Source organism: Rhinatrema bivittatum, chromosome 6 (genome assembly GCF_901001135.1).
Source record: "Rhinatrema bivittatum chromosome 6, aRhiBiv1.1, whole genome shotgun sequence".
Classification (NCBI taxonomy): Eukaryota; Metazoa; Chordata; class Amphibia; order Gymnophiona; family Rhinatrematidae; genus Rhinatrema; species Rhinatrema bivittatum.
The window spans coordinates 327,622,834-327,649,906 of NC_042620.1; the positions used below are offsets into that span (position 1 = coordinate 327,622,834).

General features: G+C 47.5%; 1 protein-coding gene across 1 annotated transcript in view; it reads right to left on the bottom strand.

Moving 5' to 3' along the window:
• The window catches only part of PGK1 (phosphoglycerate kinase 1), a 43,714-nt gene extending 28,644 nt beyond the window's left edge, over positions 1–15,070 (bottom strand). Inside the window, exon 1 of the mRNA XM_029607642.1 lies at positions 14,918–15,070. Within this exon, the coding sequence (XP_029463502.1) occupies positions 14,918–14,982 (65 nt within the window). The 5' untranslated portion in view covers positions 14,983–15,070. The remainder of the gene's footprint in view (positions 1–14,917) is intronic.
• Between the last annotated feature and the right edge of the window lie 12,003 nt (positions 15,071–27,073).

Here is a 27,073-nt window from a genome sequence, read left to right on the forward strand (position 1 = left end):
ATCACTCCATGGTGCATCCTCATCTTGTGTTCATATATCATACACAAACAGAATGCTGGGGATTATTAGGAAAGGAATGGAGAATAAAACAGAGAATATCATAATGTCTCTGTATCACTCCATGGTGCATCCTCATCTTGTGTTCATATATCATACACAAACAGAATGCTGGGGATTATTAGGAAAGGAATGGAGAATAAAACAGAGAATATCATAATGTCTCTGTATCACTCCATGGTGCATCCTCATCTTGTGTTCATATATCATACACAAACAGAATGCTGGGGATTATTAGGAAAGGAATGGAGAATAAAACAGAGAATATCATAATGCCTCTGTATCACTCCATGGTGCATCCTCATCTTGTGTTCATATATCATACACACACAGAATGCTGGGGATTATTAGGAAAGGAATGGAGAATAAAACAGAGAATATCCTAATGCCTCTGTATCACTCCATGGTGCATCCTCATCTTGTGTTCATATATCATACACAAACAGAATGCTAGGGATTATTAGGAAAGGAATGGAGAATAAAACAGAGAATATCATAATGCCTCTGTATCACTCCATGGTGCATCCTCATCTTGTGTTCATATATCATACACAAACAGAATGCTGGGGATTATTAGGAAAGGAATGGAGAATAAAACAGAGAATATCATAATGTCTCTGTATCACTCCATGGTGCATCCTCATCTTGTGTTCATATATCATACACAAACAGAATGCTGGGGATTATTAGGAAAGGAATGGAGAATAAAACAGAGAATATCATAATGTCTCTGTATCACTCCATGGTGCATCCTCATCTTGTGTTCATATATCATACACAAACAGAATGCTGGGGATTATTAGGAAAGGAATGGAGAATAAAACAGAGAATATCATAATGCCTCTGTATCTCTCCATGGTGCATCCTCATCTTGTGTTCATATATCATACACAAACAGAATGCTGGGGATTATTAGGAAAGGAATGGAGAATAAAACAGAGAATATCATAATGCCTCTGTATCGCTCCATGGTGCATCCTCATCTTGTGTTCATATATCATACACAAACAGAATGCTGGGGATTATTAGGAAAGGAATGGAGAATAAAACAGAGAATATCATAATGCCTCTGTATCACTCCATGGTGCATCCTCATCTTGTGTTCATATATCATACACAAACAGAATGCTGGGGATTATTAGGAAAGGAATGGAGAATAAAACAGAGAATATCATAATGCCTCTGTATCACTCCATGGTGAGACCTCATCTTGTGTTCATATATCATACACAAACAGAATGCTGGGGATTATTAGGAAAGGAATGGAGAATAAAACAGAGAATATCATAATGCCTCTGTATCACTCCATGGTGCATCCTCATCTTGTGTTCATATATCATACACACACAGAATGCTGGGGATTATTAGGAAAGGAATGGAGAATAAAACAGAGAATATCATAATGTCTCTGTATCACTCCATGGTGAGACCTCATCTTGTGTTCATATATCATACACAAACAGAATGCTGGGGATTATTAGGAAAGGAATGGAGAATAAAACAGAGAATATCATAATACCTCTGTATCACTCCATGGTGCATCCTCATCTTGTGTTCATATATCATACACAAACAGAATGCTGGGGATTATTAGGAAAGGAATGGAGAATAAAACAGAGAATATCATAATGTCTCTGTATCACTCCATGGTGCATCCTCATCTTGTGTTCATATATCATACACAAACAGAATGCTGGGGATTATTAGGAAAGGAATGGAGAATAAAACAGAGAATATCATAATGCCTCTATCACTCCATGGTGCATCCTCATCTTGTGTTCATATATCATACACAAACAGAATGCTGGGGATTATTAGGAAAGGAATGGAGAATAAAACAGAGAATATCATAATGCCTCTGTATCACTCCATGGTGCATCCTCATCTTGTGTTCATATATCATACACAAACAGAATGCTGGGGATTATTAGGAAAGGAATGGAGAATAAAACAGAATATCATAATGCCTCTGTATCACTCCATGGTGCGACCTCATCTTGTGTTCATATATCATACACAAACAGAATGCTGGGGATTATTAGGAAAGGAATGGAGAATAAAACAGAGAATATCATAATGTCTCTGTATCACTCCATGGTGCATCCTCATCTTGTGTTCATATATCATACACAAACAGAATGCTGGGGATTATTAGGAAAGGAATGGAGAATAAAACAGAGAATATCATAATGTCTCTGTATCACTCCATGGTGCATCCTCATCTTGTGTTCATATATCATACACAAACAGAATGCTGGGGATTATTAGGAAAGGAATGGAGAATAAAACAGAGAATATCATAATGCCTCTGTATCACTCCATGGTGCATCCTCATCTTGTGTTCATATATCATACACAAACAGAATGCTGGGGATTATTAGGAAAGGAATGGAGAATAAAACAGAGAATATCATAATGTCTCTATATCACTCCATGGTGCGACCACATCTTGTGTTCATATATCATACACAAACAGAATGCTGGGGATTATTAGGAAAGGAATGGAGAATAAAACAGAATATCATAATGCCTCTGTATCACTCCATGGTGCGACCTCATCTTGTGTTCATATATCATACACAAACAGAATGCTGGGGATTATTAGGAAAGGAATGGAGAATAAAACAGAGAATATCATAATGTCTCTGTATCACTCCATGGTGCATCCTCATCTTGTGTTCATATATCATACACAAACAGAATGCTGGGGATTATTAGGAAAGGAATGGAGAATAAAACAGAGAATATCATAATGCCTCTGTATCACTCCATGGTGCATCCTCATCTTGTGTTCATATATCATACACAAACAGAATGCTGGGGATTATTAGGAAAGGAATGGAGAATAAAACAGAGAATATCATAATGCCTCTGTATCACTCCATGGTGCATCCTCATCTTGTGTTCATATATCATACACAAACAGAATGCTGGGGATTATTAGGAAAGGAATGGAGAATAAAACAGAGAATATCATAATGTCTCTGTATCACTCCATGGTGCATCCTCATCTTGTGTTCATATATCATACACAAACAGAATGCTGGGGATTATTAGGAAAGGACTGGAGAATAAAACAGAGAATATCATAATGTCTCTGTATCACTCCATGGTGCATCCTCATCTTGTGTTCATATATCATACACAAACAGAATGCTGGGGATTATTAGGAAAGGAATGGAGACTAAAACAGAGAATATCATAATGCCTCTGTATCACTCCATGGTGCATCCTCATCTTGTGTTCATATATCATACACACACAGAATGCTGGGGATTATTAGGAAAGGAATGGAGAATAAAACAGAGAATATCTTAATGTCTCTGTATCACTCCATGGTGCATCCTCATCTTGTGTTCATATATCATACACAAACAGAATGCTGGGGATTATTAGGAAAGGAATGGAGAATAAAACAGAGAATATCATAATGTCTCTGTATCACTCCATGGTGCATCCTCATCTTGTGTTCATATATCATACACAAACAGAATGCTGGGGATTATTAGGAAAGGAATGGAGAGTAAAACAGAGAATATCATAATGTCTCTGTATCACTCCATGGTGTGACCTCATCTTGTGTTCATATATCATACACAAACAGAATGCTGGGGATTATTAGGAAAGGAATGGAGAATAAAACAGAGAATATCATAATGCCTCTGTGTCACTGCATGGTGCATCCTCATCTTGTGTTCATATATCATACACAAACAGAATGCAGGGATTATTAGGAAAGGAATGGAGAATAAAACAGAGAATATCATAATGTCTCTGTATCACTCCATGGTGCATCCTCATCTTGTGTTCATATATCATACACAAACAGAATGCTGGGGATTATTAGGAAAGGAATGGAGAATAAAACAGAGAATATCATAATGCCTCTGTATCACTCCATGGTGCATCCTCATCTTGTGTTCATATATCATACACAAACAGAATGCTGGGGATTATTAGGAAAGGAATGGAGAATAAAACAGAGAATATCCTAATGCCTCTGTATCACTCCATGGTGCATCCTCATCTTGTGTTCATATATCATACACAAACAGAATGCTGGGGATTATTAGGAAAGGAATGGAGAATAAAACAGAGAATATCATAATGTCTCTGTATCACTCCATGGTGCATCCTCATCTTGTGTTCATATATCATACACAAACAGAATGCTGGGGATTATTAGGGAAGGAATGGAGAATAAAACAGAGAATATCATAATGTCTCTGTATCACTCCATGGTGCATCCTCATCTTGTGTTCATATATCATACACAAACAGAATGCTGGGGATTATTAGGAAAGGAATGGAGAATAAAACAGAGAATATCATAATGCCTCTGTATCACTCCATGGTGCATCCTCATCTTGTGTTCATATATCATACACAAACAGAATGCTGGGGATTATTAGGAAAGGAATGGAGAATAAAACAGAGAATATCATAATGTCTCTGTATCACTCCATGGTGAGACCTCATCTTGTGTTCATATATCATACACAAACAGAATGCTGGGGATTATTAGGAAAGGAATGGAGAATAAAACAGAGAATATCATAATGCCTCCGTATCACTCCATGGTGAGACCTCATCTTGTGTTCATATATCATACACACACAGAATGCTGGGGATTATTAGGAAAGGAATGGAGAATAAAACAGAGAATATCATAATGCCTCTGTATCACTCCATGGTGCATCCTCATCTTGTGTTCATATATCATACACAAACAGAATGCTGGGGATTATTAGGGAAGGAATGGAGAATAAAACAGAGAATATCATAATGTCTCTGTATCACTCCTTGGTGCATCCTCATCTTGTGTTCATATATCATACACAAATAGAATGCTGGGGATTATTAGGAAAGGAATGGAGAATAAAACAGAGAATATCATAATGCCTCTGTATCACTCCATGGTGCATCCTCATCTTGTGTTCATATATCATACACACACAGAATGCTGGGGATTATTAGGAAAGGAATGGAGAATAAAACAGAGAATATCATAATGTCTCTGTATCACTCCATGGTGCATCCTCATCTTGTGTTCATATATCATACACAAACAGAATGCTGGGGATTATTAGGAAAGGACTGGAGAATAAAACAGAGAATATCCTAATGCCTCTGTATCACTCCATGGTGCATCCTCATCTTGTGTTCATATATCATACACAAACAGAATGCTGGGGATTATTAGGAAAGGAATGGAGAATAAAACAGAGAATATCATAATGCCTCTGTATCACTCCATGGTGCATCCTCATCTTGTGTTCATATATCATACACAAACAGAATGCAGGGTATTATTAGGAAAGGAATGGAGAATAAAACAGAGAATATCATAATGTCTCCATATCACTCCATGGTGTGACCTCATCTTGAGTACTGTGTGCAGTTCTGGTCACCACATCTCAAGAAAGATATAGCAGAATTAGAAAAGGTACAGAGAAGGGTGACCAAGATGATAAAGGGGAATGGAACAGCTCCCCTATGAAGAAAGGCTAAAGAGGTTAGGACTCTTCAGCTTGGAGAAGAGACGGCTGAGGGGGGATATGATAGAGGTTTATAAAATAATGAGTGGAATGGAACGAGTAAACGTTAATCAGTTGTTTACTCTTTCAAAAAGTACAAAGAACAGAGGACACACAATGAAGTTATTGGGAAATGCATTTAAAATAAAAGAAACTCTGGAATTTGTTGCCAGAGGATGTGGTGAAAGCTATTAGTGTAGCTGTGTTTAAAAAAGGTTTGCACAAGCTCCTGGAGGAAAAATCCATTAACCATTATTAAGGTTGAGTTGCAGAAATCCCCTGCTTATCCCTGGGATCAGCAGCTTGGAATCTTATCTACCCCTGGGGATCCTGCCAAGTACTTGTGATTTGTATTGGAAACAGGATACTGGGTTTGATGGATCCTCTGTCTGACCCAGTATGGCAGTTCTTATGTTCTGTGGATAGACCATTTGACACATCCAGGCTTCCCAGCCATTGCTGATTTTAGTAAACCAGGTAGAGGTAAACAGGACAAGGGATCCACCCCCCTCTCTGAAAAAGCTACGTGTGATGTCACTGACTCTCCTGGCGCTGGCTGTATCCACTCCTTAGTGTCTGTGCTGGGGCCCACTCCCAGTTACTCCTGCTCTGCTCATCCCCTTCCCATCGCCCTCTGCTGCCACAGTACATCACTCTCCCTTCCTTCTGTTAACTGCTGAACAGTAAACATCCATGTTAGCTGACCTGCCCCCCCCCCCCCCCTCCTATTCTATCAAAGCCCTACCCCCGGGGGCCTGAATCAGTCAGCTCGTCCTTGCAAGCCGGCCTGGACACTGGACTTTTACTGCTGCGGGCAGCTGGGCAGCCACCTAAACCGAGACCCAGGACCCCCATCCCAATTTCCTCCCGGCCCCCGCTGAACTATCGCAATCTGGAGGGCTGCTGTGTTTAATAACAGCGGTCCTGACCCACATCTCCTCACCTCCTGATATTCAGAGACCTGCGGCCTGCGCTGCAAGCACACACAGACTATCACAAGCATCTCCTCACCTCCTGATATTCAGAGACCTGCGGCCTGCGCTGCAAGCACACACAGACTATCACAAGCATCTCCTCACCTCCTGATATTCAGAGACCTGCGGCCTGCGCTGCAAGCACACACAGACTATCACAAGCATCTCCTCACCTCCTGATATTCAGAGACCTGCGGCCTGCGCTGCAAGCACACACAGACCATCACAAGCATCTCCTCACCTCCTGATATTCAGAGACCTGCGGCCTGCGCTGCAAGCACACACAGACCATCACAAGCATCTCCTCACCTCCTGATATTCAGAGACCTGCGGCCTGCGCTGCAAGCACACACAGACTATCACAAGCATCTCCTCACCTCCTGATATTCAGAGACCTGCGGCCTGCGCTGCAAGCACACACAGACTATCACAAGCATCTCCTCACCTCCTGATATTCAGAGACCTGCGGCCTGCGCTGCAAGCACACACAGACCATCACAAGCATCTCCTCACCTCCTGATATTCAGAGACCTGCAAGCCTGCACTGCAAGCACACACAGACTATCACAAGCATCTCCTCACCTCCTGATATTCAGAGACCTGCGGCCTGCGCTGCAAGCACACACAGACCATCACAAGCATCTCCTCACCTCCTGATATTCAGAGACCTGCAAGCCTGCGCTGCAAGCACACACAGACCATCACAAGCATCTCCTCACCTCCTGATATTCAGAGACCTGCAAGCCTGCGCTGCAAGCACACACAGACCATCACAAGCATCTCCTCACCTCCTGATATTCAGAGACCTGCAAGCCTGCGCTGCAAGCACACACAGACTATCACAAGCATCTCCTCACCTCCTGATATTCAGAGACCTGCGGCCTGCGCTGAAAGCACACACAGACTATCACAAGCATCTCATCACCTCCTGATATTCAGAGACCTGCGGCCTGCGCTGCAAGCACACACAGACTATCACAAGCATCTCCTCACCTCCTGATATTCAGAGACCTGCGGCCTGCGCTGCAAGCACACACAGACCATCACAAGCATCTCCTCACCTCCTGATATTCAGAGACCTGCGGCCTGCGCTGCAAGCACACACAGACTATCACAAGCATCTCCTCACCTCCTGATATTCAGAGACCTGCAAGCCTGCGCTGCAAGCACACACAGACTATCACAAGCATCTCCTCACCTCCTGATATTCAGAGACCTGCGGCCTGCGCTGCAAGCACACACAGACTATCACAAGCATCCCCTCACCTCCTGATATTCAGAGACCTGCAAGCCTGCGCTGCAAGCACACACAGACTATCACAAGCATCTCCTCACCTCCTGATATTCAGAGACCTGCAAGCCTGCGCTGCAAGCACACACAGACTATCACAAGCATCTCCTCACCTCCTGATATTCAGAGACCTGCAAGCCTGCGCTGCAAGCACACACAGACCATCACAAGCATCTCCTCACCTCCTGATATTCAGAGACCTGCAAGCCTGCGCTGCAAGCACACACAGACTATCACAAGCATCTCCTCACCTCCTGATATTCAGAGACCTGCAAGCCTGCGCTGCAAGCACACACAGACTATCACAAGCATCTCCTCACCTCCTGATATTCAGAGACCTGCGGCCTGCGCTGCAAGCACACACAGACTATCACAAGCATCTCCTCACCTCCTGATATTCAGAGACCTGCGGCCTGCGCTGCAAGCACACACAGACTATCACAAGCATCTCCTCACCTCCTGATATTCAGAGACCTGCAAGCCTGCGCTGCAAGCACACACAGACTATCACAAGCATCTCCTCACCTCCTGATATTCAGAGACCTGCAAGCCTGCGCTGCAAGCACACACAGACTATCACAAGCATCTCCTCACCTCCTGATATTCAGAGACCTGCGGCCTGTGCTGCAAGCACACACAGACTATCACAAGCATCTCCTCACCTCCTGATATTCAGAGACCTGCGGCCTGCGCTGCAAGCACACACAGACTATCACAAGCATCCCCTCACCTCCTGATATTCAGAGACCTGCGGCCTGCGCTGCAAGCACACACAGACTATCACAAGCATCTCCTCACCTCCTGATATTCAGAGACCTGCGGCCTGCGCTGCAAGCACACACAGACTATCACAAGCATCTCCTCACCTCCTGATATTCAGAGACCTGCGCTGCAAGCACACACAGACTATCACAAGCATCTCCTCACCTCCTGATATTCAGAGACCTGCGGCCTGCGCTGCAAGCACACACAGACTATCACAAGCATCTCCTCACCTCCTGATATTCAGAGACCTGCGGCCTGCGCTGCAAGCACACACAGACCATCACAAGCATCTCCTCACCTCCTGATATTCAGAGACCTGCAAGCCTGCGCTGCAAGCACACACAGACTATCACAAGCATCTCCTCACCTCCTGATATTCAGAGACCTGCGGCCTGCGCTGCAAGCACACACAGACCATCACAAGCATCTCCTCACCTCCTGATATTCAGAGACCTGCGGCCTGCGCTGCAAGCACACACAGACCATCACAAGCATCTCACCTCCTGATATTCAGAGACCTGCGGCCTGCGCTGCAAGCACACACAGACTATCACAAGCATCTCCTCACCTCCTGATATTCAGAGACCTGCGGCCTGCGCTGCAAGCACACACAGACTATCACAAGCATCTCCTCACCTCCTGATATTCAGAGACCTGCGGCCTGCGCTGCAAGCACACACAGACTATCACAAGCATCTCCTCACCTCCTGATATTCAGAGACCTGCAAGCCTGCGCTGCAAGCACACACAGACTATCACAAGCATCTCCTCACCTCCTGATATTCAGAGACCTGCAAGCCTGCGCTGCAAGCACACACAGACTATCACAAGCATCTCCTCACCTCCTGATATTCAGAGACCTGCAAGCCTGCGCTGCAAGCACACACAGACCATCACAAGCATCTCCTCACCTCCTGATATTCAGAGACCTGCAAGCCTGCGCTGCAAGCACACACAGACCATCACAAGCATCTCCTCACCTCCTGATATTCAGAGACCTGCAAGCCTGCGCTGCAAGCACACACAGACTATCACAAGCATCTCCTCACCTCCTGATATTCAGAGACCTGCGGCCTGCGCTGCAAGCACACACAGACTATCAAAAGCATCTCCTCACCTCCTGATATTCAGAGACCTGCGCTGCAAGCACACACAGACTATCACAAGCATCTCCTCACCTCCTGATATTCAGAGACCTGCAAGCCTGCGCTGCAAGCACACACAGACTATCACAAGCATCTCCTCACCTCCTGATATTCAGAGACCTGCAAGCCTGCGCTGCAAGCACACACAGACTATCACAAGCATCTCCTCACCTCCTGATATTCAGAGACCTGCGGCCTGCGCTGCAAGCACACACAGACTATCACAAGCATCCCCTCACCTCCTGATATTCAGAGACCTGCGGCCTGCGCTGCAAGCACACACAGACTATCACAAGCATCTCCTCACCTCCTGATATTCAGAGACCTGCGGCCTGCGCTGCAAGCACACACAGACTATCACAAGCATCTCCTCACCTCCTGATATTCAGAGACCTGCGCTGCAAGCACACACAGACTATCACAAGCATCTCCTCACCTCCTGATATTCAGAGACCTGCGGCCTGCGCTGCAAGCACACACAGACTATCACAAGCATCTCCTCACCTCCTGATATTCAGAGACCTGCGGCCTGCGCTGCAAGCACACACAGACCATCACAAGCATCTCCTCACCTCCTGATATTCAGAGACCTGCAAGCCTGCGCTGCAAGCACACACAGACTATCACAAGCATCTCCTCACCTCCTGATATTCAGAGACCTGCGGCCTGCGCTGCAAGCACACACAGACCATCACAAGCATCTCCTCACCTCCTGATATTCAGAGACCTGCGGCCTGCGCTGCAAGCACACACAGACCATCACAAGCATCTCCTCACCTCCTGATATTCAGAGACCTGCGGCCTGCGCTGCAAGCACACACAGACTATCACAAGCATCTCCTCACCTCCTGATATTCAGAGACCTGCGGCCTGCGCTGCAAGCACACACAGACTATCACAAGCATCTCCTCACCTCCTGATATTCAGAGACCTGCGGCCTGCGCTGCAAGCACACACAGACTATCACAAGCATCTCCTCACCTCCTGATATTCAGAGACCTGCAAGCCTGCGCTGCAAGCACACACAGACTATCACAAGCATCTCCTCACCTCCTGATATTCAGAGACCTGCAAGCCTGCGCTGCAAGCACACACAGACTATCACAAGCATCTCCTCACCTCCTGATATTCAGAGACCTGCAAGCCTGCGCTGCACGCACACACAGACTATCACAAGCATCTCCTCACCTCCTGATATTCAGAGACCTGCAAGCCTGCGCTGCAAGCACACACAGACCATCACAAGCATCTCCTCACCTCCTGATATTCAGAGACCTGCGGCCTGTGCTGCAAGCACACACAGACTATCACAAGCATCTCCTCACCTCCTGATATTCAGAGACCTGCGGCCTGCGCTGCAAGCACACACAGACTATCACAAGCATCCCCTCACCTCCTGATATTCAGAGACCTGCGGCCTGCGCTGCAAGCACACACAGACTATCACAAGCATCTCCTCACCTCCTGATATTCAGAGACCTGCAAGCCTGCGCTGCAAGCACACACAGACTATCACAAGCATCTCACCTCCTGATATTCAGAGACCTGCAGCCTGCGCTGCAAGCACACACAGACCATCACAAGCATCTGCGTCTGAGTAAAATGCATGCATGCCAATGGGAGCCTGGGGGGCGGGGACGGGATCACACCCAGCTTCTCACCTGGGGGTGCTGGCCCCCCAACGCCTGCACAGTGAGAGAGGACAGCCATTGCGTTTCACATCTGAAACGTGCTCAGCAAACACTTCTAAACTGCCCTTTATTAAAAAGCATTTCCATTTTTAATGTCTGTAATTTATTTCTTTCACCCACCCCCCCTTTACAGCCATCCTCTCTCTGCCTGCCAAGTCTCTAGACTGAGATGTTCAGGATCCAAGTCCCAGCCCCCAGGAGAGCCAGCGGGTCCTCACCACGCAGCTGTGGCCCGTGCTCACTCCTAAGGAAACTGCCTTTCTCAATACCAGACAAAGTTTAGTGACAGGAAGCCAGAGCGGCAAGAGAAGAAAAAAAAAAAGAGAAGCAAGATCCTTTAATTTCAGAAATGCTTTTAATGACTGTAGACAAATGTAACGTAAAAGAGAGTCATAGAAACATAGCGGCAGAGACAGACCATGTGGCCCATCCGTCTAACTTAGTATTATAATATAATATCATCACCTCCTTAGAGATCCCCTGTACCTATCCCCATGCTCTCTTGAAATATTTCCTAAGATTTCTCCCGAAACCATCCCCTTTCAACTTCATCCCATGACCCCTCATTCTAGTGCCTCCTTTCCATTGGGAACCTGGAGGTATTTAAATGTCTCTATCATATCTCCTGTAGTGTTTACATGCTCAGATCTTTGTCTATCCCCGTATGCTTCAGAATGAAGACCACTGACCACTTTAGTAGCCTCCCCCTGTTTCTATCCTTCTGAAGGTGGGGTCTCCAGATCTGTACTCAGTATCCCATGTGAGGTCTCACCAGGGACCTATACAGGGGCAATATCACCTCCCTTTTTCTGCTGACCATTCCTCTCCCCATGCACCCAAGCATCGTTCTGGCTTTTACTGTCACTTTATCCACCTGGTTGTATCTGCTTAAGATGCTCAATCACCCCCAGATTCTGCTTTTCTTTGTGCTTAGAAGAATTTCACCTCCTATGCTGCAGCTTTCCCTTGGGATATTGCATCCTAAATGCCTTACTCTGCAATTTTTTAGCATTAAATCTTAGCTGCCAGACCTCAGACCATTCCTCGAGCTTCGCTAGATCCCTTCTATTGTTTCCATTCCTTTGTAGCTGTCCATCCTATTAGATTTTGGTATAACCTTCCCCGAACAATCCTTCTGTTATGTCATTCTCTGGTTACAGATTCCAGGAATGGAACTCCGTGCATCCTACTTTTTTATCATCTTACTTTCCAACTGCACTGAAATAACTTCATTAACAATTACGAGGTCATTCCTAGCAAAGTGAAATCTTTGAAAGCAGCAGAGCAGCAACAGGTAGCGTGCATCATGCAGATTAGGTTTTAACATCTGTAACAGCGCGTGCTAAAGCAGAGCTGATCTCTTAAAGCGGACACAGATCAAAAGTTACATGGACCGCACAATCAAAGGCTGGGGCCACACATCTCTCAGTGTGGTTTTGTTATCCTCAAGGACAAGCAGCCTTATCTTCACTACATATCACACGTACATGCTACACATCCAGACATTTCCTCAAGTCTCCCACAATCTAGTTAGTAAAACACAAACAGCAGGCAGAACCCGTCACCTGGACAAATGCACCATGCAGGAGTACAAAATGCAGACTAAAGGCCAGGGAGCAAGGATCAATGCACCTAAAGAGTTCAGAGGCAAAATTAAGGGTAGACATGGAGACCCTTCAGCTCATTAATACTGTCCCTAAGATATGGAAATCAGTTTTTTCAGAAAGACATCTTTTGGAATCTGGGCACACTGGTTTGCAGGGCTAAAAGCAGAATAACTTTCCTTTCCCATTTCATAAAGAAAGGGGTGAGAGCATTTTCTGAAGGTGGGAATGGCTGCTCTGGGAACGTGAAGGAGTCTCATCTTACGCTGGCCCAGATTTAGGTACAGGCACCAAATACCCAGGCAAAGACAAGCCAGCTTCTGCTTGCTCAAGTGCCATAGGCCGGCACCGCTTCAAAGGAGCAACCATCGCTGTGGCGCTGCCTAAGGGCACCACAATCTTAAATCCAGCCCTGATTTTAGGTACTCGGAGACCCTAAATCAGCAGCTAAGAGACTCTGAGCATGGTCATGGCCTAGCATGGGCCCCGATGTAATGAGGGGAGCTAGGCTGGGTGCACAATCTTAAATCCAGCTCTGATTTTAGGTACACTCCAAGACCCTAAATCAGCAGGTAAGAGACTCTGAGCATGGTCATGGCCTAGCATGGGCCCCGATGTAATGAGGGGAGCTAGGCTGGGTGCACAATCTTAAATCCAGCCCTGATTTTAGGTACACTCCAAGACCCTAAATCAGCAGGTAAGAGACTCTGAGCATGGTCATGGGCCCAGATGTAATGAGGGGAGCTAGGCTGGGTGCACAATCTTAAATCCAGCCCTGATTTTAGGTACACTCCAAGACCCTAAATCAGCAGGTAAGAGACTCTGAGCATGGTCATGGGCCCAGATGTAATGAGGGGAGCTAGGCTGGGCGCACAAAGCTGCTTGCATAATTCTACTCCAGATTTAACGAGGAGCTGGGCAGATAAAAACCGTGCACACCTTAGCACATCTTCAAGCAAATCCCATGTCAGTGAGGGCATTCGCGCTTTGTCCCCAAAGCAGGAAGGCACATTAAGGCCCTGACGGCTTAAGGCTGGAAATTTAACTCTTGCTCAGAGATGGAATAAAGTGACCATTTTTGGGGGGCTAGTGTTGGGCTATAGCGCTGTGCCCAGTGTGCTCTGACTTGGGTTTTGCGTGCACGCTAAGCATCTGACGTTAAGGTACGGAGTTTCCTTTAGCGTGGGAGTAACGGAAATGTGTGCACATTTTTAATTCACGTCCCATATCGGGACCGCGCCCACCCATGACTCAAACTCCGCCATAAAAGGAGCCGCAGCCGGGCCCGGGCGTTATTTACATACTGCAAGCCGATTGGTCAGGAAGCGCTCGCGCGCGGTGGGGGGGGGGGGGGGAGAGGGGTTACAGTAGACGCAGCCCCGTGTAACCGGAGCTCCTCCGCGGGCATTCCGGCCAGGTCAGGGCTTGCAGAGGTGCTGGCGGATGCACAGGAGCGCGAGCTCGCGCGTGCACGTCCCACTCTCCATGCACGAGGGCGGTGGTGGTGGTGGAGGATAGGGAACCGCCTCCGTCCTGCAGTGCGAGCCCCGAGGCTCTGAGCAGCCCTGGGCTTCACGGTGCAATGACACGAGAGGCTTTCCGCCTTGCAAGCCCGGAGGGATCTCCGCCTGCCTTAATGCAATGTCATTAATACTCCACTGCGGTGCAGTAGTTAAATGCCCCCGGGAGGGGGTGGGGGGCTTTGCACAGTGCTATGCCTAATTGCCCGGAAGGTCCGTGCTGCAGTGCAGTAATTAAACGCACAGGAGGGCCTGGGGGAACCCCGCGCCTTGCGGGGTTCGTAATGAAATAACCGAGTGTCACGCCGTGCATCAAAGGTCGCCGTTCCTCACCTCATTATCACCCTCTTGCCCTTCACGTCCACCTTGTCCAGCGTGAGCTTGGTAGAGAGAGACATGGCTGCGGCTCTGCTGCCTCCGGGACGCTCCGCGCGGCACAGGTCACCTTAGCGCTGCAGCGAAGCCCAGCCCGGCAAGCCCCGCCCCCGCCTCCCCGGCCCAGGCAGTGGGAGGGGACCGGGAGGCAGAGAGGCGAGGGCCATTGGCTCGCGGAGCTGTCAACCACTCCGCGAGGCGGGGCTGGCCGTGACGTCAGAGGGAGTCGGTCACGTTCCTCACGTAGCTGCCGGTGCTGAGGGATGTGGAAGAGCTGAGGGCTGGGAGGTTTCCTCTTTTTACGTTTAATGCTTTATTTAAACTGTATCTGCACACAGAATAAGACCTAGAGCAAATTAAAAACATAAATGCAAAAGCTTTTTGTAACAAAGCTCTGGGTAAAATAAACAGGAAGTAAACCTCACTCTAAATCCTGGAACTGCAATTGCCCATCTGCTTCTTAATACTGTGTGGCACTAGTAGCTGCATTATAGAGTAAAGCCAATTTTTAGAACCAAATGATGGCATCTGGTGTAAGTACATTAATGAATCAAAACTATATTCCCAAACTAAAGCTCATGAGTGGATACATAAACAACATATACAATTGGTCCACCTCATCATTAGATTCAATTTGAATGAATTAGACGTCACCAGAGTAAATATAATTAAATATTTTATCATTCATCTTCCTTCTATATAATCATTGGTCTATAAAAATGTCCCAAATATTTTTCATTTATTTTATATTGCAGATAAAATATGTTTTTAATTGTCTCTAGTTTATAAATGAAGATAACGAATTAATGCCAACTTGATGTAGTGTTTCAACAAACACCTTTTTTTCATCTCAGCCTGACAAGGGACCGTATTTTGTTCTTCATCAGGGTGCAATTTTAAGATCTACATATAAATGGGCAAAATCCACACAATGCTGAACCCTCAGAAATTGTAGCTTCCTGGTAGACATGCAACTGCACAGTTCAATGAATCGCTTTCGACCAGGTGAGATGTTCTGCCCATGTATTTTTTGCCACAAGGGCAAATCAGTGTAGCATTGTGTCCCATACGTTCTGCCCGCAGTGTCATCACACCGAGAAGAGAAGGGGAGTAGGGATTCCACCCCCCGTCTCAGCGCGCAATCTGATGATTGTTCCTGCCTCTGGTGGAGTTCAGGGGACCGGGGCAACCTGGCAGGTTAAGCAGCCCTTGCAGCTAGGCCGCACTCCAAGGCTTGTGTGGTTCGCTGTGTGGTAATCCGTGGTGGCATTTTCACACTTTTTTAATGCACTGCAGCCAGGGCCGGCGGAAGAACTAGGCGGTCGCCTAGGGCGCCAGCTTCCCGGGGGCGGCACTGCCCCGGCAAAATTAAGAGAGCCGTAGCCTGCCCCAGTAAAAATAAAAGAGATGCATTAAGCCGCCGCCCCCCCGATAAAAATAAAAGAGCCGCTGCCGGCAGCCCGCCCCTACCCCGCGGTGCAAAAAAAAAAAAAAGCTGTTGCATCCGCAGCTGCCCTTTTCTTCTTCCCGCCCCCCCCCCCCCGACCCGGAACAGGAAGTGATGCGCGGGAAGCAGTGGCGTAGCCACGGGTGGGCCTGGGTGGGCAGGTGCCCACCCAACTTAGAGCCAGGCCCACCCAACTGGCACCGGAACTGCAAGGCTGTCGCGGGATCCCATCCCCGCGACAGCGAACAAGAGAACCCACGCCTCACGCACCATCACGGCACACGGGGGGAAGCGCTGCTGCGGCCGTATGGCCAACCGGTCTTCCTGTTGGGGGGGGGGGGGGGGGGAGCGGAAGCGCCGCGTGCAGCTTCCGCTTCCTCCCCCCAATGCAGGAAGATCAGCTGCCTCTCCTGCTGCCACCCGTTCTCCTGCTATCTTCGGGTCAAACGGCCCGCCGAACTTCCTGTTTGGGGGAGCGGAAGCGCCGCGCACAGCTTCCACTCCCCCAATGCAGGAAGATCAGCTGCCTCTCCTGCTGCCACCCGTTCTCCTGCTATCTTCGGGTCAAACGGCCCGCCGAACTTCCTGTTTGGGGGTGGAGGAGTGGAAGCGCCGCGCACAGCTTCCGCTTTCTCCCCCAGAGCAGGAAGATCAGCTGCCTCTCCTGCTGCCACCGGCCTCCTGCTATCTTCGGGCGTCGGGCCGTACTGCCCGCCGATCTTCCTGCTTGGGGGGGGAGGGAGGAAGCGGACGTTGTGCGCTGCGCTTCCGCCCCCCCCCCCCCCCGACAGGAAGTTCGGCGGGCAGTACGGCCCGACGCCCGAAGATAGCAGGAGGCCGGTGGCAGCAGGAGAGGCAGCTGATCTTCCTGCTTTGGGGGGAGGAAGCGGAAGCTATGCACGTGCTTGAATGTGTATGTGTGGATGAGAATGGGAGTGTGTGTGGGTGAAAACTGGAGCCTGGGTGTGTATGTGGGTGAGAATGGAAGCTTGAATATGTGGGTGAATGGGAGCTCGAATGTGTGTATGTGTGGTTGAGAATGGGAGCCTGGGTTTGTGGGTGGGTGAGAATGGGAGCTTGAATGTGTGTATATATGGGTGAGAATGAGAGCCTGGGTTTGTGTGGGTGGGTGAGAATGGAAGCTTGAATATGTGGATAAGAATGGGTGCTTGGATGTGTGTATGTGTGGGTGAGAATAGTACCTTAAATGTGTATATGTATGGATGAGAATGGGAGCTTGAATATGTGTGGGTGAGACTGGGAGCATGGGTTTGTGGGTGAGAATGGGTGCCCGGATGTGGATCTGTGTGTGCATAAGAATATAAGCCTGGGGAGGGGTGAGAAAGTGAGAACTTGAATGTGAGCTTATGGGGGGGTGGGGGGGGAGAGCATATGAGAGTGACAGCTTGAGTGTGTGAGAGGGAGTCTGTGAGAGAAAGCGTGTATGTGTGTGTAAGGGAAGAAGACAGTAATAGAAGAAAGACACTGAAAAGGAATTAGGAAATGAGCTATAAGGGAAAAAAAATGGGAAAAAGAGACCAGGACCAACTGATTAGAAAAATACAAAGATCAGACAACAAAGGTAAAAATATATATCTATATTTTGAGATGTTAGCAATTTAAATATAAGCAACACAACCGCTCTCTCAAAATTTATGGACAGGTAGGAGCCGTGTATAAAATCGTAATAATAAGAAGGCTAAAGTACCACAAATCACCGTGAATTATGTTTGTGTCATTAAGTAAACCTCATACTTAGGCGTAGATGTGAATGCTATGCTGCATAATTTGGCATTATTTATCAGTAAAAAAACTAATAGACCTGCATGCCTACAGCCCACCCATGTTAACCTTGTGCCCACCCAAAAAATCAATTCTGGCTACGCCACTGGCGGGAAGGAGAAAGAGCCGTGCCGCATGAAAAAAATAGCGGCGACAGCAGCATCGGCCCCTGAGCAATTGAAGCAAGCCGGTAATCGGGAAAGGAGTCAGCAGCACGAGCCTCCTGCGGCCAATGGGATTCTTCCTTCTTGGCCTGTGGGGGCTGGAGGAGGCTGCGGCAGCTACCATTTGTTCTCGGGGGGGGGGGGGGGGGGGGGGAAGTGAGTGAGAGAAAGAGAGAGAAGCAGCCAGCTAGCCTGTGTGTGATTGAGAGCCTGTGTGTAAGTGAGAGAATGTATTTGATCGAGAGCATGTGTGTGTGATTGAGAGAAACTGGTCAGAGAGCTGATGTATGTGTATATGTGAGAGACAATGAAAGTGACTGCTCAGAGAGATGACTGATGTGTGAGAGTGTGAGACAGTCAGGGATGTGACTGATGTGTGTGTGTGTGTGTGTGTGTGTGAAAGAGAGAAAAAGCATGGAAGTGAGAACTCTGGGTATGTGTGTGAGAAAGAGAAAGTGATTATGGGAATGAGAAGCCTGTGCATGTGGAGAGAACAAGCATGGGAGTGAGAGACTGGTGAGTGTGTGTGAGAAAGAGAAAGTGATTATGAGAGTGAGAAGCCCATATATGTAAGTGAAACACGGGCGTGGGAAGCCTGTGTGTGTATGGCATGAGAGAAACTGTTCAGGAAGGTGACTGGTGTGTGTGTGTGCCAAAGACTGTTTGGGAGGTGATTGGTGTGTGAGAGACAGAAACTGGTCATGGGGGCATGACTGGTATGGTGTGTGTGTGTGAGAGACATGGGCACTAAGGAAGAGGACCATGAGTATAGAGCTTAGCCTCTACTGCTGCTTCTGGTGTGTGCTACGGCCTGCATGGAAGAGGAGTAGGAGAGCTGCTGGAGGGGGTAAGTAAAGGTGGCTTTTTAAGTTTATTTTTCTTGATTGACCGCCATTTTAATTATTTAATATTATGTGATGTGTCTGCTTTTTTTGTTTGAGCAACAAGTATAGCTTTGGTTTATGTTTATTTTATTTTTTTTTATTTATTTATTTATAAAAGAGTTTCTATACCGTCGATAAGACAAATCATCTCAATGGTTTACATGGCATAAAAATGTCAAATAAGTGTTCTGTTATAAATACAGACTTCGTTATTTTCATTAATGCACAATGTAAGTTAATTGTGTGTGGAGGCGGGGGGGGGGGGGGGGGGGGGCGGCATAGCTGACGTTTCGCCTAGGGCGCCTAATACCCTTGAACCAGCCCTGACTGCAGCCTGCCCTCTTCAGTTTGCACCGGATCGTGCTTGGGCGCCCGACTGTCTGGCCCATTGTGCGTTTGGTTGGGCGCCTGGTTGGGCACATAGGAGCTCCTACCAGGTCGCCAGTTTGTACGCACGCACTTTTTTTACGCAAACAAGCACACGCACCCGCTTTTTTGTGCGCTTTATCTGAGCATCCTGGGGGAGCTCAGTTTGGGCACTTATATAGGCTCAGTGTTGTGCGTCTTATTTGTGAGCACCTTTTTTTTCAGGTGCCTGTTAGGACGTATTGGCAGACTAATGGCGTCCATAGCAAAAAAGCCTAAGCGCCTTGCCCTACGCGTTGCTTGTCATATTCGGGCATCTCAACCTGGCATTCCCTCTAATTTGTGTCAGCGCTGTTTGGAGGCTCAGGGAGAATTACCTCCTGCTGATTTTACCAAGCCTGGTTCTTTCCCCGCCTGGTGCGGGAATGGAAAAAGAGCTGCCAGAAGAGTCACTTGACTTTGGAGCTCTCCTGACTGGTTTCTCAGCGGGGGGAAGGTCATTCAGTAGGCACAGGACAGTTGCCCCCTGGTTTTGGCATGGATCCTTCTGCTTTTCCTTGGGTAGAATTTTTTCAAGGGCTGCAGTCCTTCCTTCAGGTGCAGACCCAGGCCCGGCCAGTTTTAATAAGTCAGGATAGCAAGCAGTGAAATCCCGCACGCCTGGTGCCGTGGATAAGCATCAGGGTAGGCCTGGAGCCGGTCTTCCCGATAGGGACCCAGATAGCATGGATGATGAGACTGATCCTTTCTCCCTGGAGGATGGGGAAATAACTCCGGGATTAGAGCTGTGTAGAATTATCTTGACTTTCTTTCACAGAGATGCATTACGGGCTCTGATTTCCTACACATTGAAAATTCTGGGGCCGAATCCATCTCTGAGCCCAAAAAAAGATCCCATTTTCATTTTCTTGCGTAAAGCCTCATGCTTCTTCCCTATTATGGAGGCCATTCAAGAATTAATTGACCTTGAATGGGGCTCCCTGGAAGCTCATTTTAAAGGGGGATGAGTCTTGGAAGGGCTGTACCCCCCTGGATCCAGTTGCGAGAGAGCAATTGCGTTTTACGAAGGTGGATGCGTTTCTGAGTGAGATTTGGTCTGCACTTTGGCCAGAGGGGGTGGCTGCAGTAGTTGCAGCTAGGCGTCAGCTGTGGATGAGGAATTGGTCAGCCGATACCACCTCGAAGTCTAACCTTACGAAGTTGCCCTTTAAAGGCTCGCTCTTATTTGAGAAAATGGCCAATAAGTGGGCCAATTGGTTCCTCGATTAACAGAGGAGAAGAAACAGGCACTGCGCTCCTTCAGTACGCGAGGTCACAATAGAGGATTCAGACGTTTTTGACCCTTCAGAGGAGCAGCGTTTCAGAGGTCTCTGCCTTTGGGTAGATTTCAGTCCTTTTGTCCCAGGCAGCCCAGACAGGGCACAGGCTCAGGGAGTGGAGCACCCTGAGCCTCCCCATGAAGGTGTGACGACCCACCTCCGGGATCAGGAGATAGGAGGTCACCTCTCTCTTTTTTATCAGAGGTGGGTAGAGATCATGACAGACCAGTGGGTGCTGGAGATGATAAGGGATGCCATGTACTGGAGTGTTGCCGTGATCCTCGGGATGTGTTCATGGTGTCTCCCTGCAAATCTCCACAGAAGAAACAGGCAGTAGAAGTTATGTTGTCAAGAGTCCTCGGCCTGCCCAAGAAGGAGGGCTTTTTTCGTCCCATCCTGGATCTTAATGTTAGGGATAAGGACCCAGCTCAGCTGGAGAACCCCCACGGAAACAGTCTAGGACTCCAGGGACAGACTAGACTAGGGGATCTTCGGCCTAGACCAGCCACCTTCCCTGCTGGTTAATCCCTTGGGTTCTGGTGGCTGGCAGGACTTGATCAAGGGAGGAAACCTAAGGCTAAAGCTGGACTGGAATCCAGAGTGGAGAGGAACGAATTCAGGTGAAGCTGAATAGGCCTGGGGATGCAGGCTGCAGTACTGAAGAAGCAGGCTGTAGGCTGATGTCATACAGGACTGGAGACAAAAGCCAGAGCAGACTTGGGGCAAGCTGGAAGCTGATGTCTGGTGGGTCTGGAGCTCAGGCAGGAACCAAGGTCCAGAGGTGGAACAGTGGAACAAAACAGAGGTTACTAATATCTGGCAAGCTTGGGACAGGAGGCTTGGGAGCCAGGGAGCAAGGCTTGAGACAGGAAGGGATTGGAAAGACACAAGGCAAGCTTAGAATCAGGAAGGCTTAGAGAAGCCACAAGGCAAGTTTGGAAATGAGAAGGCTTAGGAAAGCCACAAGGCAGAAGGCTAAAGAGAGCCACAAGGTATACAGAGACGGGGGCCAAGCAAGGAGCTGAGCAGACTCAATGACAAGGCCCTGAGTGTAGATGAAGGCAGGGCTAAATATGCAGGGATGTGCAGAGTCATGAGGTCACCGAGACTAAAGCTGAAATGAGGGTAGGCACAGCTCCCAGAAGACCTCTGGTGGTTGGGAGGCTGCATGACAAGCAGAATCGCAACACTTAAGAGAGTCAACTGTTATTTGCGTGTGACTCATTTTCGCATGGAAACCTTGCACTCAGTGATAATGGCAGTACAGTTGGGGGACTTCCTGACATCGCTGGATCCTTCTGAGGTGTCCCTGCATATTCCCATCCGACTGGAGTATGAACAATTTTTGCATTTTGTGGTTTTGGGTTGTCATTAACAGTTTTGAATGCTACCTTTTGGTTTGGCCACCGCGCTCAGAACTTTTTCCAAGGTTATGTTGGTGGTGGCGGCGGAGATGAGAAAAGATGGTATCTTGGTACACCCGTACTTGGATGACTGGCTGAATCAGGCCAAGAGTCTGGAAGAGAGCCTCCGGGTCTCGTGCAAAGTGATCTCCTTGTTGCAGGAGCTAGGTTGAGTCATGAACCTGGCCAAGAGCAATCTTCAGTCATCTCAGTCACTAGAGTATCTTGGTGTTCAGTTCGACACAAAATAGGGCAGGATGTTCCTGCCAGAGGGCCATTTTCAGAAGCTGATGGCACAGATGCGTCTATTGATGAGCACCCAACAAGGTGGTTCTATCTTCAGTTGCTTGGATTGCTAGCAACCCTGAAGGTGGTGCCGTGGGCAAGGGCGCATATGCATCCTCTTCAGCACATTCTGCTGTCTCGGAGCCTGCAGTCTCAGGACTATTCGATTCAGCTCCACTTGCCAATGGAGGTCTGCTCTCAACTACCGTTGTGGTTAAAAGCGGATCATCTAAGAAAGGGGGTTTCCCTAAAATCTCTGGACTGGCTAGTTCTCATGACAGATGTGAGCCTCCAGGGTTGGGGACTCACTGTCAGGAGTTGACAGTACAAGGGCGCTGGAGTGCAGAAGTTTCTCTCTGGAACATCAATCAGCAGGAAGCCTGGGTGGTCTGGTTGGTATGCAAGTGGTCTGGATAATGTCAGACAATGCAACAACAGTAGCTTTCATCAATTGGCAGGGAGGAACCAAGAGTCAGCAAATATTGCAGGAAGAAGCCCAACTTATGGAATGGGCAGAAGTGCATCGTCAGGAGATCTCAGCCTTGCACATTGCAGGAAAAGACAATTAAAAGCAGACCTTTTTAGCAGACAGAGTCTGGATCCAGGAGAATGGGTATTGTCGGACAAGGCATTTCAGCTGATAGTGGATCTCTGGGGCCTTCCATTTCTGGACCTCCTGGTGACCTCTTGCAAATTGAAGGTTCCTCGATTCTTCAGTCGCAGGAAAGATCCAAAATCCTTGGGCATTGAAGCCCTCATGCAGGAGTGGCCGGAGGGCAAACTGATGTATGCTTTTACCCCATGGCCCATGTTGGACAGAATGATTCAGAGGGTCAAGAAGGACAGGGGAATGGTGCTTCTGGTGGCACCAGATTGGCCTAGGAGACTGTGGTATGCAAATCTGTGAAAGTTTCTGGTGCATAGGGATCTGCTATGGCAGGGCCCTGTTCTTCACGAAGATCCAAATCAATTTTGTCTTACGATATGGACCTTGAGAGGGCTCGGTTGCTGAAGCATAAATATTCTACTGTGGTGATTGCCATCTTGCTACTAGTGAGAAAGTTCTCCACGTCCTTAGCGGGTTTGGCGAGTGTTTGAGGCTTGGTGTGAAGTTCGAGGGGTTCTCCCTTGTTCAGTTAAAATCCTACTCATTTTAGCATTTTTGCAGGATGGACTGAGTAACTGGTTGGCCCATAATTCCTTAAAGGTTTAGGTGGTGGCTCTTGCCTGTTTCAGAAGTCAGATGAATGGTGGTTCCTTATCAGCTCATCCAGATGTGGCCCGTTTCTTGAAAGGAGTGAAGCATCATCATCCTCCTTTGTGGTTACTGGTGCCCTTGTGGAGTCTTAATCTAGTTTTGGATTTGTTAGCAGGCCCTATTTTTCGACCGACTCGTAACCTTTCCCTGAGGTTACTGACCTTAAAAACGGTGTTTCTTGTGGCAATTTGTTCTGCGTATCAAGTATCCAAAACACAGGCCTTGTCCTTCTGGGAGCCATTTCTACGAGTGACTCCAGAGGTGATACAGCTGCGTACTGTTCCTTCCTTTTTGCCAAAAGTGGTCTTGGATTTTCACTTGAATCATTCTATTTCCCTGCCGTCTCTGGACAGGGCAAGAGATGCAGAGGAATAATGCCTTTTATGGCCTTGGATGTCAGGAGGCGTATCTTGAGATATTTAAAGGTTTCTAAAACCTCTCAAAGACAGACTGGCTGTTTATACTCCTTGGTGGGAGCAAATAGGGTGAGCCGGCGTCGTGGGCTACAGTAGCCCGCTGGATTAAGGAGGCGGTCACGGCCGCGTATGTGGATGCTGAGCAGCTGTTGTCTAGTCAGGTTAGGGCTCATCGCACTCGGGCTCAGGCAGTGACAAGGGCGGAGGTAGATTGTTGTCTTCGGTCGACATTTGCCAAGCTGCGACTTGGTCCTCCTTACACACCTTTTCCAGGCCTGGAGATGCAAACCCGGGAGGATGCAGCCTTCGCATGTGTGGTTTTGAACGGACCACAGGCAGCCTCCCACCCTATTTGGGAGTAACTTTGGTACATCCCACTGGTTTTGGATTCACCTGTCCGGATGCCAAGAAAAGAGAAGTTACTACTTACCTGATAAATTTCCTTTATTTAATAAGGACGAGTGGATCCACCTTCCCGTCCTTGGCTGCTGGATGGTGATGCTATTGTCCTCCTGCATGGCTGCGTGTTCCGGGGAGCACTGGTAAGCGTCAAACAAGTCCCTAGACTAGTGTTGTTTCATTCTTTGAGCTCAGTGTTTTTCTGTTGGCTGAGTGCTGGAATGGTTATCTGTTAATAATCAAGTTTTGTTAGTTTGTCCGCAGTTGGCTTTTGCTGAGAATACTGACGGGCTGAAGTCACTGCAGGGGTGCATATACTGTGATGTCAGCTTTGCTCAGTCTCCATCTGCTGGTAGAGGTGCATAACCCACTGGTTTTGGAGTCGCCTGTCCTTATTAAAGAAAAGGACATTATCAGGCAAGTAGTAATTTCTCCTTAGAAATGTATATGTGATCAAAATTGGAAATAAAAATCAGTGCTTGCAGATATAAGGGTCTAGAATTTAGAAGGCAGTTCCTTCAACCGTGCAGCTCCTTGCAGGTTCTGCTGGGGGTTGTAACTGTGTTTGGGAAAGATAAAATGTATGATGACAGCGCTCCGGTATTCTGCTAATTAATAAGCCTCTGTAAAGTTGGAGACTGCAGGTTAACAGCTGAATAAGTTTTCACAAAACAATGCCAGCAAAAATCAAACACAAAGAAGGGATGCTAAATGTACGGAGCTACAGAATTAATGGTACCAAGTGACGTGCTTACGACAGGGTCCCTCCCAGGACGTAGGGTGCCACTGGCTTGAACGCAAACGTTCAGTGCAGCAAGAGGAATCAGGTCCCCTGATGCGCCTGCAACGAACCAACACGGCAGGGCCAGGCCCCCAGTGGATCACCTAGGATTACATTGCAAGCATAGGGGGGGATCCAGGTCCACACGACAACCAGGGTAACGTTTTATGTGGAAAGAGGGGGTCGGGGCGGGCCACTGGACCACCAGGACCATTTTTTCCCAAAAGGGGGTCCGGGAATGGAATTTCTTGTGAAGGGACAGGATGTCACTGTATCTTCAAAGTTAAAAACAAATTAAAAAACTTTACAAAGATGGACTGCTTGCAAGGGTGGTGGGACAGGGGCGCTAAGCAGACCCCTGCAGGTTTTGACATTACTGTGGGGTGCGGGGCATTCTTAGGGCCGAGAGACCCCTTTAAGGCTAGGGCCATGGGTGCATCAGGATATTAATGCATGTCCCCATGCAACCACAATAAATTAGTTACAACTCCCGAGTTGTGGCCAACGTTTAGTCAAATAACATGGTTTGCAAATGTTTCAGCAAGCTGCATTATTTGATTAGCATAGTTTAAGGTAATAATGAGCTTATGAGCATGTATGCATGCTAATGAGCTAATTTAAATACACATGCTGTTGGGGTGTGAGGTATTTCAAATATCTTGCATTATCCCCATGTTGGGCCATTTAGCTTTTCACAGGATAAATTGCTTTACGAGGCTTAGGGATTGAGGCCATAAGTTTGTATCTAAGTGCAACGGAGGGGGAAGTGACTTGCCCGTCACAAGGAGCAGCAATGGGATTTGAACTCTGGTTTTTCTGGCTCTTAGATCTGTATATCATTAGGTAATGCAGACCACTGGGACCAAAATGTGCCCCAAATCAAGTCAGATTTTAGGTAGAAGAGGAGTTTAGTGCAGTGCTTATCCAACCCAGTCCTTGGCGCATACCTACCCAGTCAAGTTTTCAGGACATCCATAATGAATATGCATGAGATTTGCACACACTGCTTCCACTGTATGCAAATCTCTCATATGCATATTCATTGGGGATAGCCTGAAAACCTGGGTCCTTAGGTGTACCCCAAGGACTGGGTTGAGAAGCCCTGCACTAAACTCCTCTTCTGCTTAAAATATGCCTTGATTTGGGGCACATTTTGGTTGCAGTGGTCTCCATTACATTTATTTATTTAACACTTTTTTATACCGACCTTCATAGTAATAACCATATCGGATCAGTTTACGTAGAACAGGGTATAACTGAAGCAATAACTAAAGTAATTAACAATAGAGTGAATAAGGCAAAGTTACATTTAACAAGGAGTAAAAAACTTGGAAGCTTAAATAGCTGGAAAGAAGGTAAAGGCAGGAAGTAATTGTAACATAATACAATAGAGAATATGGGTTAAAGCTTAAGGTGCTTGAACCTGGAAGTGCCAGAGTCCATCGTTCGAGAGGGTAAAAGACCATTCGTCCAGGTGAGAATAATGGCGACTAGTGATTGTCTGGAGGATCGGAGAAGGCTTGGTGAAAGAGCCACGTCTTGAGTTTTTTCCTGAAAGTTAGGAGGCAGGGTTCCAATCTGAGGCTTGAGGGGATGTTATTCCAAATAGA